General features: G+C 41.3%; 1 protein-coding gene and 1 long non-coding RNA gene across 4 annotated transcripts in view; one reads left to right on the top strand and one right to left on the bottom strand.

The window, feature by feature from the left end:
- The window catches only part of LOC122869537 (junction plakoglobin-like), a 187,435-nt gene that overhangs the window by 148,192 nt on the left and 19,175 nt on the right, over positions 1 to 20,068 (top strand). For all 3 annotated transcript variants that reach the window (XM_044182659.1, XM_044182658.1, XM_044182660.1), the window contains 2 exons: positions 10,630 to 10,749; positions 11,861 to 12,079. In XM_044182659.1, coding sequence (XP_044038594.1) covers positions 10,630 to 10,749; positions 11,861 to 12,079 — 339 coding nt within the window. The remainder of the gene's footprint in view (positions 1 to 10,629; positions 10,750 to 11,860; positions 12,080 to 20,068) is intronic.
- Positions 11,244 to 18,503, bottom strand: LOC122869539. Its single transcript, XR_006376339.1, has 4 exons — positions 18,379 to 18,503; positions 15,224 to 15,488; positions 13,895 to 14,041; positions 11,244 to 12,068 (listed from the first exon to the last, which is right to left on the bottom strand). It is a non-coding gene; the product is annotated as an uncharacterized LOC122869539 (long non-coding RNA).

Genomic DNA, 20,068 nt, shown 5'->3' with positions numbered 1-20,068 from the left:
CTGAGTAATTATAAAATAAATCTCATTTTAACCTTCAGTCCAAAACCTCTCATAAAGGATGGGGTAGCCTAGCCTTTGGCAGATTAATGTTCACCAATGTCCAATTGTTATAATAATAATTAGTATTATCTCACAGCATATTATCTTCTCTTATATAGACATTATAAAATAAATCAAATTTAAACACCTTTTAGGAAGGATGGGGTAGCCTAGCCTTTGGAGGATTAATGTCCACCGAGTGGGTTATTGGTTAAATTTCTCTCTCACATACACACACACACACACACACACACACACACGCTTGTGCGCGTGGAGGGGGCGGGTCTGCTTACATCCTCAGAGAACTATCAACTTGTGTATCTGGGAGAATGGCATGGCGTAGCTAACTATCACATGATGACTCTAAACACAGTACGATCTAATAACAACAGTACACACATTAGCCAACAACAATGTATCCGCCTCTTGGGAAGTCTGGGGTACTATGAATTGAGCGATTTCACTCTGCATCCTCTGCCTTAGCGCTGCTCGGATGTGGTAGTCCTGTGCTGAATGTTGTTTTAGGTCAGACAGTATTCGGCGTCATAAAAAAAAAAAAATGCGAGTCTGAGTCTCCGTATCCAGGGCAACAATGATGTTGAGTGACAGACAACTTGCCTGTCATTCTAGGTGTCATTATCTGCCACGAATTCTGATTTAATACTTCTCCGCTATGTCTTGTGATACTCTTTTGGTTATTTCTAATGTCATTCCAAGCATGTGAAAACGTAGTGTATGCATTAGAGTAGGGTGTGCACGAAAATACAGGACAAAATGCGTCCTGTATTGATTCAGTAAGGGACAGTGCATTTTATTTTTCTATACGGTACGATCCTGCATAATACTGGTCGGGTGGCACCCCTAGGTACATTGCTAGTTTTTAGTACATTTCCCAGTTACGTTTAGGTTGCGTAGGTATTTTCAAAGTCATGTAACTTTTCTAGTAGTGAGTAGAATTTTCCACTAAGTAGCGGGGCAGTGCGACCAAATGGCAGTCACGGATCCATGACGCTAATGGAAAAGTACTAATGAAAAGGTAAAATTTGAGAAAATCAATGTTAGCCACACTTATTGCAAAGTTGTATGTCCCACAGCTGCACTTGCCTACCAAAAACACATTAAATATGACAACATTTAGCCCAGTGTCGCCTTTTTAATGACATATATCCAAAATGTGTTTTTTTCAAACATAGGGGAAATGCAAGGCAGAACCAAGGCCTCATTTCTTAAAAGTTCAGATTATGGGAAACTCCAGATTATGGTTCTTTAAGTTCCCATAGTGGAAAAGGCCTTTTAAGTACATCTGGTGTGTGTATTGACACACTGCTAATAATGCAGTTGAACTGAATTACTCAGTCTATGCTCACTGGAGCATGAGAAGTTGGACCGGACTGTCTCTCCCTTCTCTCTGAAGCACTGTTCTGTTCAGCTGTCTCTGGTGTTCACAGACACCTCACTGGAGAACCAAGGACCACAGGAGTTAATGACTAGAGACCTATCGCTCTGACCTTTTGTGGCAATGAAGTAATTTAAGCACCTTGTGCTGTCCCACCTCAAAACCATTACTGACCCACAGTTCGCCTACAGAACAGGTCTTCAGACGATGCAGTAAACATCCTCCAGCACCTGGACTCCTCAGGAACCTATACCAGGATCCTGTTTGTGGATTTTAGCTCCACCTTTAACACCATCATCCTGGCTCTGTTGCAGGACAACACACAAGTGTGCCTGAATCCACCTGCAAGCGGGCCACAGACTTTCTGTCTGACAGGAGGCAGCAAGTGAAGCAGGGGAAACACGTCTCTGACTCCTGGACCATCAACACCAGTTCACCATAAGGTTGAGTTCTTTCCCCTCTACCTGCATATCAACAGCTGCACCTCCAGTCAGCAGTCCATCAAGCTCTTGAAATTTGCAGATGACACCACCCTCCTTAGGCTCATCTCTGATGGGGATGAGTCCGCCTACAGGTGGGAAATTGAACATCTGGTGACCTGGTGTGGACAAAACAACTTGGAGCTCAACACTCTAAAGATTATTGTGAATATCAGGAAGAACCCAGCCCCACCTACCCCCATCACCCTGTGTGACTCCCCAGTCGACACTGTGGAATCCTTCCGCTTCCTGAGCACCATCATCACCCAGGATCTGAAATGGGATCTGAACACCAAGAAAGCACCGTAGAGGATGTACATCCTGCAGCAGCTGAAGAAGTTCAACCTGCTAAAGTCAATGATGGTGCACTTCTATACTGCCATCATTGAGTCCATCTTCACCTCCTTCATCACCATCTGGTAGGCTGCCAAGGACAGGGGCAGACTGCAGCATATCATTCACTACACTAAGAAGGTGATTGGCTGCAATCTGCAACCCCTCCAGGAATTGTACGCCTCCAGGCCTGAGGCGACTCCATAGACACTACAAGTTAAATTAACATACTGTCTCCACATCTGTCTCAATGCTTTACACTAACACACATCTTTTGGATTATTATCTCTGTATATTGTACCTACTCTTTATATGTCATACTGTGAATTTTTGCACCATTCTTGGTCAACATTTCGCACATTCCGGCACATACTGTACAGCCCTTTGTCACAGGGTGACGTGTGTGTACGTGTGGTTTGTGGGTCTGCTTCTCTCCTCCTGTTGCCAGTTAGAATGTGCCCACTGATTAGCTGCACAGATTTAATGAGTAACACCTGGCCACTCTGGGAAACGTAAATGAAAGGTTGGGAGGTGTGGGTTTTTATTGGGTTTACTGTAGTTTCCTTCTTGATGAGGTGTGTGTAGGGCTGGGCATAAATAAACACGGCATAGAGAGACAGCGAGCGGCCAGTCGCGCCCCTGAGAAATTGAGAGGGAGACTGGTGTAATCAAGCCAAACAACCCCCAGTGACCAGAATATGGCGGCGGTGTGCAGCAAGGATATACTACAATTCATTCAAACAAGAACTTGAAATGGGCAGTAGTAAAGAAGTTCAAAGACTATCTGTGGGGGCAAAGGTTACTGTAGTGACTGATAACAACCCACTGGTACATTTACAAACTGCAAAGCTGGGGGCCATAGAACAAAGATGGGTTGCACAATTAGCCAACTTTGATTATACCATCAAATATCACCCTGGGAAAGACAACACTAATGCTGATGTTCTCTCCAGACTCCCTGCTGTTTCCACAGGCCCTGGTCAAGCTGGAGTAAAGCCAGAGGAGTGGCTTGTGAAGGTGGTTGAAGCCCTGCCCACTCCACAGACCCTGCCTGACAGTTTGGGGTGACACCAAGAGTGGTGAAGGAGAGAGCAAACCGAGGCTCCTACTATTTGTAAGGTGAAAAAATATCTGGAATGAGGTAGGTTACCCAACGCTCCAGAGAGACAGTCACTGGCTTTGCCAGTTAAGAGACTGTTGAGCCATTGGAGGCAGTTGGAATTAAGAGATGGTGTTGTATGCAGAAATGTACAAGATTCTCAAACCGTTGAGACTCTTCAACAGATTGTAACTCCTGCTGCTCAAGCCCAATCACCATGGGAAGCCTACCACCAACAGGCTGGTCATCTGGGACTGAAGAGGTCAATGTCCCTTCTGAAGAGGAACTTCTGCTGGCTCCAAATGGAGGAGACTGTGCACACCTGGATTCAAGCCTGTCTGCGCTGTGCACTGTACAAGGCTAAACCACAAGGTAAAGCACCTTTGATACCTCTCGTATCCAAGGCCACAATGCACATTGTAACCATTGATTTTTTGATGCTAGGTCGTCCCACAGACAAGTATCAAAATAAACTGGTCATGACAAATTTTTTTCCTAAGTTTGCATGGTCAGTCCCCACTCGAGACCAGACCAAACGGCTCTTACAACAGCCAGTGCCCTATGGACTCATGTTATCCAGCCGTTTCACTCCAACCAAGGCCCTAACTTCAACTCAAGATTGATTAAAGAACTGTCAAGTCTATGGGTGTCAAAAAAAACCATACCACTCCCTATCATCCAATGTGGAATGGGACCTGTGAGAGGTTCAGTCAGACTCTGCTGAACCTCCCCAGCATGTTGGAAGTTGAGAAACACAACAGGTGGGTGGTACTATTCATGGTTCCACAGGATACGCACTAGCCTTCCTCATCGTAGAAAAGGTTTCAGTCGTAGTCATCAAGACGTTTCGGCTCCCATCCGGAAGTCATTCTCACGTGAGAATGACTTCCGGATGGGAGCCGAAACGTCTTGATTCTGAAAACAGTGTCCAGATGACTACGACTGAAACCTTTTCTACGATAGAACACTCCTGGACGAATGAGGGACTACACCGTCAGCCTTCCTCATGTTTGGTCGACATCTCAGGATTCCTATAGATAAGCTAACCGTAGCTGTGGGACCTGCCATGTCTGACAATACTATGGACTGGGTCAATAGGCATCACGAGCAGCTACACTATGCCTACAAGAAAACTTCTGACAGCCTACAAAAAGCAGCAGAGAAGAATAAAAGAGTGTATAACTAGACTGCACGAGAGGCCCCTCTTCTACCTGGCGAACAAGTTTTGGTTCTGGACCAGAGGACATGACTGACAGATAAAATCAGTGACATGTGGGAAGAACAGCCGTATGTGGTAGTTGGCCACACCCAGAGCACCCTGTGTACCAAATTAGGCCTGAGGGTAAGGAGGCTCCCAAGCGTTCTCTTCATCACAACCGCCTCCAGCCATGCCTCCATTACACACCCCAATGGACAAGTGTGGCCAAAAGCGGCAAGTGCTCCTCCCAGCATGGGGACTGATGGTGCCAATCAGGGGTGGGGGCCATGATGAACCAGTCCCTCCACCTGAGCTCAGGTGGTCCCAGAGGTCTACTAAGGGGACACTGCCACTGAGATATCGTGTAGGGGTGGGGTAGTAGGAGACTAGAACACATTGGTTGGGGGGAGTGTCATGGGGTGACGTGTGTGTCTGCTTCTCTTCCACTGTTGCCGGTGAGAATGTGCCCGCTGATTAGCTGTATGGATTTAATGAGTAACACCTGGCCACTTGGGGAAACAGAAAGGTGATTGGCACACTGGTCGGGAGGTGTGGCTTTTTATTAGTGATAGTTTCCTTTTTGGTGAGGTGTGTGTTGGGCTGGGCACATAGAAAAATGGCATAGATAGACAGGGAGTGGCCAGTCGAGTCCGTGAGGACATGAGAGGGAGACTGATGTAATCAAGCCAAACAACCCCCGGTGACCAGAGTATGGGGGTGGTGCACGGGAGGGACATACAAGTTTCTGAGAGACCAGTGTGACGACCCTCCAAAGCTTGGCAGCAGATCATCGTGGGGGCATGCTGAGAGAGAGAGAGAGAGAGAGAGAGAGAGAGAGAGAGAGAGAGAGAGAGAGAGAGAGAGAGAGAGAGAGAGAGAGAGAGAGAGAGAGAGAGAGAGAGAGAGAGAGAGAGAGAGAGAGAGAGAGAGATGCTTCACCTCTCCTCCCTAATTCAGATTGATTCCTGAAGCTATTGTGCTAGTTTTCAATACAGCCATAAGAAAATGCACAGCCTTTTAAAATTTAAAGGTAAAATAGTTTTGTTTTTTGCTTTATTAGTTTGGTTTTGCTGTGGCCACATGATAAATTTGTTTGTTTGATCTGATTTAAAAGACTAATTAATTGACCCACTGAATGTGGAGGGAAAATATCTCAACTGTGTCCTTAGGCTGTAGTTTATTCAATGCACCTGTGAAGAACATTAGGAGCCACCAATTAAAGTTTGCGAATATTCTCCCCTTCTCCTCTCTGCAAATAGGCTCCCTGCTCCCGGACACTGCCTGATCGCAGATGAGGAAGAGAGACCCCCAAGACTAACATTGCGGATTAAGCGACTCAAGACTGTTTTAATAATTTTTTTTAATGCATTGTTTAATAAAGTGCATACTTTTACAAAGATTAAATACGTGTGCTGTTTTGGCAGAGTGCTCCCCAGTAGAACAGAAAAGAAAACTAGGGGTTTCACACTGTTACATCTTTCATTATAAAAACAGACATATTGTACATATTAAATTATTTTTATTTTAAATTTTAGTGATGCAGAAACTGTTGTACATGCTTTTATCTCCTCACACCTCGATTATTGTTACAGCCTGTTCACTTGTCTTAATCAAAAAACTTTGACACGACTGCAGACTGTACAGAACTCAGCTGCCCAGCTTTTAACCAGGACCAAGAGGTACGATCACATCACACCTGTTTTAGCCTCTTTACACTGGCTCCCTGTTTGTTTTAGGATTGATTTTAAGATCTTATTGATTACTTTTAAGGCTCTTCATGGCCTGGCCCCAGATTATATTTTAGACCTTTAAATCCCTTATGAACCTTTACGTAGTTTGAGATCTTCAGGCAGGGGCCTTCTGTCTGTTTCTGAGTCCAGGATGAAAAAGCCCTGGAACCGCCTGCTGAATAAATTAGGTTGTCTGAGTCAGTGTCTTCTTTGAAGTCTGTTCTCAAGACGCATTTTTTATCGGAAAGCATATCTTGATCTTACCTGAGCTGTCTGTTTATTTGATTGTTTTTATGTATATTATCATTCACTGTGGTATTTTAATTCTCTCTCTGTGAAGCACCTTGTACTTAGTTTTGTGAGTGCTCTATAAGTGCTCTATAAATAAAGGTTTTATTATTACTATTATTATTATTATTATTAAATATGAATACAGCAGCTCAAATATACTGCCAATGTATATTGGTATTTAGTAGTGTTTTTGATGGATTCAGGTCCAAATCCTGACATTTTAGTGCAAAGTATTTAAATTCTACATATTGTGTTTTAAATATACATAGCGACCGTCCTCTACAGGTTGAAACCTGGCTATTGCAATTTTGCTATTGGCTGATCTGGTGGCAGCTGACATGTGGTGGCAGCTTTTGTCACCAACCAAACCCCCAACGCCACCCCCAACACCACCGCCTATTTGAAAAGTTACATGTCACACGTTTCGCTGCTCTGATTGGTTATAGGTCTAGGCCTGCATCCAGTCTGCAGGTCTGTCTAGTGCAACGCACAAAGCTTACAAAGCTTACAATACTCAGATCAAACTGTCAAGCTAGGCAGTGCTGATCTAATATGAATCCAGATTCTGTTACTGCATTGCCTATTTCCCACCTCAAATGTTTTCAGAAACACATTTTAGTATACTGTTTAGCTGTAATTTGAGAAAGTTTGTGACCAGGCCACCATTTTTTTCCTGCTTGAAAACGGACCAAGCACCGCCTCAACTTGCATGTCACTCAGTGCTCCATAACGTCACTTATTTCATTGCTCTGATTGGTTGTAGGTCTATCCAATTGCACCCCCTCCCAGCACTGCCTATGTTGATACTTTTTTCACATTCTAGAGGCATTTTTTTGAATTTCCAGGGTAGAGGCACTTCAGCCAAAACTTTGGGGTTTAGTTACTTTTTCAATTATCTTTGAAGTTTAATTCAGTTAAATTTGACTGTTTTACTTGCAAAAATAATTGCTCACAATCTTGGAATAAAATTGTTGCCTCTTTAATCTTCATATTGCGACATAAATGTGATCCTGGTGAAGATCCACTAATAAATAAGGATTTTAAAAATGTTATTTCTGGGAAGACTTGGAAGACACTATAAAACTGAAACCGAACAATCTCTATCACATCATGTTGGCGCATGGCGAGTCACCAAGATATCAAACCGGCGCAGGTAAGGAAATAACCTCAGTTCATCCTAGCAGATACCAAAATAAAGCCCTGAGATTCTGTCTCAACAAAGTAAGAAAACATTGGATTTACAGAATAAAATCTGCCAGGAGTAAAAATAAGTGTAAATTCTGCATAAATGTGCCTCGGGATGTACCCTTTTTTTTCATGCAGCCTCTTTTTTTTGTTGGTTTTGGAATATTTTAGAAGAAACATTCTGTGCCATTGTTTTGCTTTGGCCAGTTATATTTTGGTGTACAGCATCGTGCAATATTCTTGGTGTGTATGTTCTCATGTTTATAGATCTGTGTGTGATACTGCATGTTAACTGTAGTTTGATTGTACATGTGTGCTGCTACGTCAACTGTGTTCTCTCAAATGCACAAGACAAATTTCTCCTAAGGAAGAAAATAAAGGCTAATCTAATCTAATTATGTTGAGCAGCCCCTCTAAACTTTTAGCTGAGGTGAAGGCAGGCAGTCATGTCAGGAGAAGAAAACCATATACTGTATATGTTTGTCCTTCAAATTCACCATATTTCTCATACTTGAACCACAACAGAATAAAGCATCCAAGAGCACTTGAACAGAAACTGTTATTAATCTTTACAGTAGACTCGCAAAGGCTCAAACACTGTAAAGAACTCAATTAGGGCCTTAGAAACTGCTTAAGCTGTTTGCTTAGGGAAATGGCTTCAGAAAACTGAGTAGCTGCATACATTAAGTACTGGCCAACACAATCAATCAAGATTTGCTCAGAAGGCTCTCCAATAGCAGGAATAGGATGTAAAGGTGCAGGTGGAATTTTCTGGTTAGGCTTACCAACAGTCTATCACACATAACATGTTTCACAAGACTGTACAACATAGGATTCTACACTAGGCCAGAAAAAACCCTCATCACTCGATCTAGTTTAATTCCAATATGTCCCGCAAGGCAATGATCATGAGCCAAATGCAAGATGTCACTCAGTGCTACATAACGTCACTTATTTCATTGCTCTGATTGGTTGTAGGTCTATCCAATTGCACCCCCTCCCAGCACTGCCTATGTTGATACTTTTTTCACAATGCATGATAAACGCTTGGAACACACTACACCAATCATCCTGACAAGACATCTTAAGAGAGGTCCACTTTCTCATTAGCACTCCATTAATTACAAAATACCCACAGGAAACATATGTCATTGCATCCTCAGAAACAGCCTCTTCAAAGGGGGAGACAAAGTTTTATCTTTCTCTGTTCAAGTTTGAGCTCTTTACGAGAGGGGAACACCTTACCAAACCCCAACAGGTCATCTTTTGCTAGGAAAGTGTCGGAAAGTGCAATATTGGAGTCAGAGTTTTTGCCATGGTCTTTCTTTGACATGGCACAGGTAGCAACACAAACAGAAAATATTTATGGATATTGTTCTCAAGTTCAACTGCCAAACAAACAAGAGAAAGAAAGAGATTTTCTTTCTTTAGTTTTATTAAGGCTATAGGCTTAAAGGGGTTTTGTTTCTTGCTCAAGACAAGGCAATCAGCTTCATGCAATAGAAACAAGCCTTTTCTGAAGGAGAACATCTGCTGGCAGACTGGTGAAGGAGGTAGGAGAGACAGTGGGAATAGGCTTTGAGGAGTGGGCTCTATGAAACATAGCTTGCATAGGGTGCAGGTTTGAGGATACCATTTTCAGTTAGGACAGCCTTAAGGTCTTCTTTAATGCTCTCCTTTAAACGTTTCTCACTACTGGTAATCTCAATCACTGGCAAACTGGCAAGTTTTAGGAGCTGATCTTTAGTGAATTGCTCAAGCAACTCCTCTGAGGGTGCATTAATAAAGTCACCAAGTGTTGCCATACTACATAACTTTCTTACATCTAAATAAACTGCAACTGAAGTCTTTCAAAAGGACCTAAAATTAAACCAGTATGCACAATGCACACAACACAACAAACGCAGCAATGCCACACATGCTCTTTCTACCTAATGGCTACTAAAACCATAATCACAAAAATAGGACTAGACACTACCCATCAAACTCCTAATGCAGCACAAAATAGTACTCAAATAATACCATTACCGAAATGGAGCCTGGGGTAATCAGTGTCACATCTAAGGCAACTACAAAATTAGCCTAGGAGAATAAGCCTACACACAAAGTCACACTGTCACTTGACAAAGCAAAAGCTACATAACACACAAAAAATTATGTTCATGGACATGTTACAAAAATTTTACCCAAAAATAGAACATTAACTTTAACTCACCTAGCTTACCAAATCTCCCACTGGTGAACACAGAAAGTAAACCACTGAGTGCACTGATAACAATTAAAAGCAAACACCTGGTACCTGCCGAACTTTTACTAAAGCGTAAATATCTTCTGAGGCATGCCAGGCTCAGGGCACCTTTGAAAGCAGAACTTCAGCAAACCTCAACCTTACAGCCAAGGCCCTGAAATGCTTACTCCCACCAGAGAAACATGTCTACACCCAGGGTTACCCTGAAAAAATAAAAAAGCAAAAAAATAAATAAATGAACCAATGAAAGGACGAATCACTTACTGGCATACCCCCTAACTATCAAGGGAGATCACTGGCAAGCTCAGTTCAAAAGTACTACACTGCACTATACTATAGAGAATGTGGGTGGGGCTTGACAGGGTTTTTAAAGGCCAGGTGCCAGAAATCAGGGGGTGATGGAGGGAGGGAGGGCAGGGGTTGTGTCAATATTTGTTTTTTTTGGTTGTTTTTCGCTGACAAATACTGAACAACATATATTTTTATCTAAGAGTGTACCAGAGTGCATCATTTACATGTTAAAATTGTAAAAAAGTTTCTTCTGGATACCACTACAGTTTTCACTGCTGTCATCTTTTTCAGCTAAGATTTGTTCATTTGTTCTCTCTTTCTCTCTGTCCTCTCTCTGTAGGAGGGGTTAGACGGTCTGCTGCAGATACTGGTCACGCAGCTGGGCTCAGATGAGGTCAACATGTTGACATGCGCAACTGGCATCCTGTCCAACCTCACCTGTAATAACTCACGCAACAAGGTAACCATGATGAGATGATACACTACATGGCAAAATGTGTGTGGATTATATATGCAATAGTTGAACATGTGATTCCCAAACTATGGGTATTAATAACAGCCTCCACTCTTCTGGGATGACATATAGTGTCTTTCATTATTCTGAATTAAAAAGTCCATTTAAGTCATAATTTTTTACCTACAGCACAGTCATCAATATGACATACTATATCAAGATTTTGATATGATAATTACTGTGTGGAGGCTACATTTCAGGAAGTGTTAGAATACACAGCTCACCTTGGTTGTAACTCCTTTTCACTTTCTACATGATCAGGGAAAACCCTGCACTCATGTGCTGATGTGCATATGTGTGTTACCATGGTTACCAAAAGATAATATTTATGGAGACTGCTCATACAGATCGCTTCCTTGACAGTGGATGTTCAGCTTATGGATAACAATAATTTTGCTTTTGAATTTATGCTACCACATCACAAACGAACCACACCAGAGTTCAGTTGCAACAGGGCCACTGGTTTAATCCACACCAAAATTCAAATGACAGTTTTTTGACCAGCCTGCACTAAATGGGGCAAATGCACCTGAGTTAGTCTGAACCAAACCAAAAAGGTTAGGTGAAAGCAGCCTTAGCGCTCATTGACTCCCATGGACTTCATTAACATAATCGTTTCACTGTGTTTTTAAACTAATTTATGAATGCATATTTATGCATGTTGCATTAATGGCGCATAAAAAGACACCCTAATTTACATTCACAGAAACTCCTGTAGGATTGGAGGTTCTAAGTGCCATGCAGAGCTTTGAAAGCTGATCATGATTTGACGTCTTGTTTATTCTGGTTTGGATTCATAAAAAAAACATCCAGTTTCTGTGTATAGTCTTCACCTCAGACAATCTAAACTCTGCACTCCTGGGGAAAATCAATTTACACTTTGCTTCAAGCCTGGACACACACACACCTACACACACAGTGTACACACATGCCAATTATTTATTGTTGTTTTCTCTCTTCTCTACTCTAAAAATGAATTTCTGAATGAAGCTTTACTGCACACTTGTATTTCAGATAAGCTATTCTATTCTATTCTCTTCAACCTGTGATCTCTCAGACTCTGGTGGCTCAGTACGGTGGTGTGGAGGCGTTGATCCACGCCGTGCTTCGTGCTGGGGAGAAGGAGGATGTTGCTGAGCCGGCGGTCTGTGCCCTGCGTCATCTCACCTCCCGTCACCAGGATGCAGAGCTGGCCCAGAATGCTGTGCGGCTGCACTACGGTATTCCTGCTGTCGTCAAGCTGCTGGGGCAGCCACACTACTGGCCTGTAGTAAAGGTGAGGGGAGGCAGTGGTTTCTATAGGTACACTATTACCATGCAATAGAAATGGTAATTGAATCATCCTCTGTGGGTTAGATGGAAGGGAAAGCAAATGAAAGGAAATCAGAATAATAATGATAATAATAGTAATAAGACTAATAATAACAATAGTAGTAGTAGTTGTTGAGCAGGAACACGTGGCAGCAGGTGGCCCACAATCACCGATCCAGACTCTGCAGCTCCGGAGGCAGAAATACCTGCTGCAAGCGACAGAAAGAGAAAAGAGAGAAACGAGAAAGCACAAAACTACGGGAGAGAGAAGATGTCGAGTTAGTAACATGCAGTAATGGGATAAAAATGCATACAGTTGGAGAGGGAGAGGAGGAGAGAGCAGTTCAGTGCATCATGGGAAGTCTCCCAGCAGTCTAGGCCTATGGCGGCATAACTAAGGGATGGTTCAGGACACACCCAAGCGAGCCCTAACTATAAGCTTTATCAAAGAGGAAAGTCTTAAGCCAACTCTTAAATGTGGAGATGGTGTCTGCCTCCCGAACCCAAACTGGGATCTGATTCCACAGGAGAGGAGCTTGATAACTGAAGGCTCTGGCTCCCATTCTACTTTTGGAGACTCTAGGAACCACAAGTAACCCTGCATTCTGGGAGCGCAGTGTTCTAGTGGGGTAATAAAGTATTATGAACTCTTTAAGATATGATGGTGCATGACCATTAAGAGCTTTGTAAGTGAGGAGAAGGATTTTAAATTATATTCTGGATTTACAGAGAGCCAGTGTAGAGAAGCTAATATTAGAGAAATATGATCTCTTTTCCTAGTTCTTGTCAGTACACATGCCGCAGCATTCTGGATCAACTGGAGAGTCTTCAGGGACTTATTCAGGCAGCCTGATAATAAGGAATTGCAATAGTCCAGCCTAGGAGTAACAAATGTATGAACTAGTTTTTTGGCATAATTTTGAGACAGGATGTGCCTGATTTTTGCAATGTTATATAGGTGAAATAAGGCAGTCCTTGAAGTTTGTTTCATGTGGGAGTTAAAGGATAAATCCTGATCAATGATAACTCCGAGGTTCCTTACGGTGGTGCTGGAGGTCAGGGCAATGCCATCTAGAGCAACTGTGTCTTTTGATAATGTGTCTCAGAGGTGTTTGAGACCAAGTACAATAGCTTCAGTTTTGTCAGAGTTTAACATTAGAAAATTGCAGGTCATCCAGGTTGTTATGTCCTTAAGGCATGCTTGAAGTTTAGCTAACTGGGTAGTTTCATCTGGCTTGATAGATAGATATAATTGGGTATCATCCGCATAACAGTGAAAGTTTATGGTGTTTCCTAATAATATTGCCTAAAGGAAGCATATATAAGGTGAATAGAATTGGTCCAAGCACAGAACATTGTGGAACTCTGTGACTCACCGTTAACATGTACAAACTGAGATCGATCTGATAGATAGGATTTATACAACCTTGTTCCTAATGCCAATTGAATGTTCCAGTCCATTGTCTGATGCAATTAAAAGGTCATTTGTAATTTTCACCAGTGCTGTCTCTGTGCTGTGATGCACTCCTGACTGAAAATCCTCAAATAAACTATTGTTATTTAGAAAGTCATACAACTGATAGGCGACTGCTTTCTCAAGGATCTTAGAGAGAAAGGGAAGGTTAGATATAGGTCTATAGTTGGCAAAAACTCCTGGATCAAGAGTGGGCTTTTTAAGAAGAGGTTTAATTACAGCTATTTTAAAAGACTGTGGGACATAGCCTGTTAATAAAGACAGATTGATCATATCCAGTAAAGAAGTGCTAACTAAGGGTAAAACCTCTTTATGCAGCCTAGTTGGAATGGGGTCTCAGAGACAGGTTGATCGCTTAGATGAAGAGATTGTTGAAGTTAGTTGAACATCTCCCATCATGTTTCACTCTCATAACACTTAAGCTGTGACAACACCCGCTGGCACGCTGTGTCCCTGGAGAGACAGACAGACAGACAGATAGATAGATAAAGAGAATGAGAGACACTGAGAGCTTTAGAGACAAAGCTGGATGTTTTGTTTCTCAGTGAGGAAGAGAGACTGAGTGACACTTATAGAAAGCAAGAGAGAGAGAGAAGTCTGACAGTAGCTGTGTTTCAATCCAAGTAAAATTAACAAAACTTAAAGTCTAAAGCCCTGCAAGCACTCCCTAGAGGTTCATTAATGTACAAAAGTGTTGGACGAAATGAACAGCATACTAACAATATAGCTGTTTCTAGAGTTACAATGGAGCCTTGAGTGTAGTGTTAGGATTTAGAGGTTATATAGAGTAGGTTATAGACTTTAAAAAAAAATTATAATCAGTTAACAAACTGATAAATTCGACAAAACTATTATAATTACATTTGCATCATGATAACAGTAATAATCAATGTTTCTGTCGCATTCATCAGCTGTCCATCTCACACACATCGTACAGAACAGATACGCTTCAATATTAATATTTTGCTTTAGGTGCAGCTGCAAGCGTCTCCTTAGGCTTGAAGTCTATTTTCTTCCATCTTAAGCATGAATCATTGTGAATAGGTCTGTGAACCTTGCCAAACAGCATCTGAGCCCACAGCACTACTCTAGCTGAATGTTTCTGTGTAGACACTGACGGAGGACTGTGTATCCTGTAGATACGGTGTAAGGCTAAACCCCAAAATTTACTGAATTTAGCAAGAGCAATGAATTCAACTTTTCTTTTAAAAGAGGAATACTGAAAAATGCGCATCATAAATTCCTAAAGGCAACAGTGACATCTTCAAATTGCTTGTTTTGTACAACAGTACAAAATCTTATGGTTATTTTGCTAAACTGTCACATTAGACAACAAGGAATTAGCAAATTCTCACAATTGATAAGCTAGAACCAGTGAATTTTGGAATTGTTTCATTAACAAGTAAAATTCCACAGAGTCAGATAAATTCTAAAGAGTCTAATGCCATAGCAGCTCTGTGAGGCTGTACTTAGACACAGCAGTGCTTTAAGCTAAACGTCAGCATGCTAACATGCTCACAATAACAATGCTAACATGTTGATTTGAACTGTGAATGTCTGTACAAAATTTTGTGCCAACTGGTTGTTTGATGTCTGAGTCAGAGTGGGTGAGGTGTGTGAATGGTGGAATCAAACCTGCAGTAAAACACATTCAGGTCACCGGCCAGTTGATGGATCACTACCGTGTGGGAGTATGGTCTCCTGTAGTTGGTGATGTCCTGCAGACCTGTCCACACTGACACTGAGTCGTTAGTTGAAAACCTGTTTTTCAACTTTTCAGTGTAGCTCCTCTTTGCTACTCTGATCTCATTTGTCAGTGTGTTTCTGGCCTGGTTGTACAGGATTCTGTCCCCACTTCTATAGGCCTCCTCCTTTGCTTGATGAAGCTGCTTGAGTTTTTCTGTGAACCAGGGTTTATTGTTGTTGTAAGTGCAAATCCCATTTAATTTGTATTCCCAAGAATGTATTGGGTTTTTTATGGTTGTAAAAACCTTAATAATGCAAAGCTCTTAATTAGAAAAGAAGGTTAACGGTTGAATTATTATCCAAACTGTCACATCCATCAGTCTACAGACCCACTTCCTGCTTCAACTTTGGCCTATTGTACTTACTGTAGTTGTATGCACAGTTTTCCTGTGCAATGAGGGATTACTACCAATACTTTGGGTGTGTTCATTTTAATTTTTCCTCCAAATAAAAAGGTAATCTAGATCCTCTAGATCATCTGGATAAACTGTTGGATAAACTTGATTATCCTTTAGGTTACAGGATCCACCAGTGATTTAATGCTGCACTTCCATAAAGTTGGGGTACTCCCAATTACGTTATGTTGGCAAACGTAATCGCTCGCTGCACTGATTTTGAGTGAATGAACCGCTACATTGATATACCACACTGGAGTCACAGGGAGGTGGTCGAGGATGATGACGAGCATACAAAGTGCAGGACATCCAGACTCCTGTCTGTGGTTAGGTTTAAGCAACAAACACACTTTTGTTAAAGTTAGGGAAAGATAATGGTTTCGGTTGATTGTTAATAAACAGGTTTTGTCTCAAGTCACTAGACTTCTTCTATATTAAAACAAGACAACGACCTTTCCCTAACCAAGTGCTGCACGTGCCTAAACATAACCATAAAATAAGTTTAATAATGCTGTAGTCACTACGAGTGGATATTGTATTACAAGATTGGATATTTTCGCAAATAACAAATGAAATATGTTGTGAACATTTTATTGATACGTTCAGTATCATCAGTAACATTTTTGTGACTTGCCAGATACGTCGATTAACAACATTTTCTCATTATGTTCATGGAAAAAGATAATCCGATCGGCATAATGTTTCCATGAAAATGTATTGGCTGTTGCAAATTAGTTGCATATCAACGTAATCTTTAGGACATGGTTGAGATATTCTGACTTTTAGCCCCTAGTATGAGTCAAGCTCAAAAAATACTTCCCATAATGCAACTCAACAGTGTCTCTTTATTAGACCCTCCCTGCCCATTTCTTTCAAACTCTACGCACCTAATTTCTAATATAGGTTTTCTGTAATACATTTGCAGTCTCCAAGCCCAAACCTAGACCCTGATGACATCATTAGGGTTGCTTTCTTAGACTTGACAAAGCTCCTCCAGAGCCTTCTTAGTAAGTCGGTATGGCACATCAGCATAATTCATGAGACAAAAGGTTGTAGTTTTATATTCAAAATTAGTTTTTAATTGTTTTTAGTGTTGTGTTGTGTCTTTCTGAAATGTTTTTCATTTGAGCTCAGATTTTACTTCTTTTCAGGTATATTTCAATGCCATAAGCATTTATATGGTAGAATTTGAGAAAGCTTAGTGTACTTTATAACACACATCTTTTCATTTGTTTTCTTTTATTTTTATAAATTATGATATTGGCCTTATTTTCCATCCTAACTGGCATTAAAATGGTTTTCCACATTCTAAAACGTATGTAAGTTTATTATACTTGCAGACAATTTTTGCAGGCACTTGTCATTTCTCTTAGATAACTCCTCCACCCAGGACACACACACACACACACACACACACACACACACACACAGATCTACATGCAACCTAATTTGCTCTTATTGCCTAGATTCATTCCAGTTGCATTGAACATTTGACTTGTAAAAGTGTGTTTGCTCTGTGCACTGCTGCCCTCTGCTGGGAAGGTCAACAAAATAACAGGCAGACCGGCAGGGAAAGCCACATATTGTATCCACGGGGCATTGATGCATTGAGCAGTTTAGTATATTTTATTAAAGGATAAAGTTAGTATTGTTCTATATTCTTCTGAAGGTCATAAAGATGATTTATATTCTTCTGAAGGTATGCTTGAAATGAAATAGTTTGCAGGACTTGATGTCTGAAGACAAAAATGTTTATAGCTATTCTGAATGGATCACACTTTTCACACTGGGGTGTCATCATGGAGCGTGTGAGACTTGATGATCTTTCAAATGGGGATAACAGTGCCCTTTCAGACAGGCATTCATGATGTTGCACTCGGACGTGCACATCAAAAGTGATGTAAAGAAGTCAAACTTGTGGAACTTTGACCAGAGTTTTGTGACCACAACCAATGCTTGAAGGCTACTTGTACTACAATTAAAGATGGATTCTGGATGTGTGACTATACTGTACAATAACAAATCATCATCATATTGAGACCTGTAGGTGCAACAGATTATTTAGATACATTTTTGGGCTATCGTGAATTATAAAAAAATTATATTAAACAATAACTTTAATTAACAATAACAAGTTCCTCGGGGCAGCACCCCTTTTTACAAAGGAAAAACGATAGCAAATGAACTGATTTAGTCTTATTAATGGTTACCATGAATGTTGGATATCTTAATTATAAATTAATATAACCAAAATAAAGGTAAAACTTGTTAAATTATTATAAATTTTAATTTTAATTTTTATAAATTATGTATAAATCCAATCAGAATCTGATTACAGTTAATTTTATAACACCAATGAAATAACAGTATGCTGAAGGTTATTTGGGAGTTCTTAATGTGACAGAGGCTGGCTTCAACACAGTATTCAAGAAAAAACAATTAGGAACACTTCTTGTTACAATATAACAAGATTTAGAATATCTCAGTAGAGCCAATTCTACTTGAAGTATAACAACAGAACTCAACAGGAAGTCCTAACTAGTGGTGGAACTATACACGTGTGTGTGTGTGTGTGTGTGTGTGTGTGTTTAAACAAAAGAAAAGTAACCAAAATGGTGGACTCAATACAAAATAGATAACAAGCCTTACTTGGGGAATCACTCCTTTGATTCACAGTAGGTTTGTCCAGCAGAATTCCTAATGTGTTGAGGTGTCAGGATGGTGGCGTGGACTGGTCCTGTGTCTTACTCTCGTCAGCTGGAGATGAAAAGTTTGTCGACATTTTTTCTGCTCGTGGGTTCGTGGGATCTCCCGGACCAGGCAGAGCAATGGAGATCCGGCTTCCTCCCACCGTCCAAAGACAGCATGTGGGTTAATTTTCTAAATTGCCCGTATTCGTGAACATTGAGGCCCAAAAGTAACGGGAAAGCGGTAGAAAAAATGGGATCCGGTTGCCTTATTTTCGTCCTTCAAAATAAAATCCACTGTTGTCTTCAGTGAATATTGAACCGGTTATTCTAGTATACTCCTTCAGTATATGTGCAATAACGGAGATCTCTTAACAGCAAGCTGGGGGTTAACACAGAGACTGACTTGAATCGGCTTTATTGACAAGATGACATCATCTGTTGAAGGCCACACTAGACCAGTGGTAGTTGCAAACTGGGTCCAAGGGCCAGCTTCACACACAGGTGGCTTTCCTTTGTCTACAGAAGGAAAGAGCATGCGCTTTCAGCCACCATTTGAGTGGGCTGAGGCCCTACAGACCAAACTAAAAACATTTGCTGGGTTTTTCCTGCTGCTGTGATTCAGCAGACGGTTGTGAGTGAGTGTGAGGCTGGCTGTCTTCAGCACAGTGCTCCTCCTTCTCCTTCTCCTCTCCCTCCATGCTAGACTCTGGCTGCTCCTCTTGCTTACTCTCCCTGCTCCTGGTTACTGGTCTTTTTTTGGCCTGAGAATCACTAATATTATTCATTTGTTTTCTTTTGAGAACAGGGACTTTAAACATATTCTCTTCCTCCACCATCAGGTCTTCATCACTGTCTCGCACTGTGTCTTCTGCTGCTCTGTCTGCACTGTTTGACTTTCTCAGGACAGGTCTGGACCTAATGACCCTCCCTCCCACAGCCAAAACAATTCAGTGTCCCAGAAGTCACAAATACAACATATATCAGCTTTCAGGTTAAACACTAGACTGAGTTCCTCATCTTTCTTATTGTGGATCATGTGGACCTGTCGTCTGTGTGAAACCACGTGTTTCAGCATTGAGATTTATAGCCCAACGGCAGGTTCCTGATCGGACAAACTATCTTCCCGTGTCTTGACAGTTCCGTCAACAAAACATCGTCACTGATAAACTGCGGGATGTTGTAATTTTACGCTGGCTGATTTATGTGTTACACTGCACTTAACCATGTATCAAACATGACTTATTGACAGCTGCCAAGCACCTTAGTGAAAATTGTTATGTTATAGCATATAAGAGTATCAGTGTTGGGAATTACAATGGTTAAAGGGGCACCAAATTGTGTGGGTGCAATCAATTCAATTTGGTATAACGGTGCCAAGTTAAAAGGAGTTAGTTAGCATGCAAAGACTGTGTCTGTGTGCATAATATTACTACATCACTTTAGCATATGGCTACCAAATGACCCAACAGATGAAAACACATCAGTAGCTACATATATATTGTTAAAACTAGTCCTGCGCTTAGCCAAGTACACTGTTAAGCTATTTGAAGCGATATCATGCCCAGGTACGTTACCAGTCCATAAAGGAAGAAGTTGCGTTGGCATGCTGCGTTGTAAGATGGCAGTTCTGTTGTGGATTAGCCAGGCAG

Source organism: Siniperca chuatsi, linkage group LG21 (genome assembly GCF_020085105.1).
Source record: "Siniperca chuatsi isolate FFG_IHB_CAS linkage group LG21, ASM2008510v1, whole genome shotgun sequence".
Taxonomy (NCBI): domain Eukaryota; kingdom Metazoa; phylum Chordata; class Actinopteri; order Centrarchiformes; family Sinipercidae; genus Siniperca; species Siniperca chuatsi.
The sequence above is the reverse complement of the archived record's forward strand: the minus strand, read 5'-3'. Positions and strand labels throughout refer to the sequence as shown.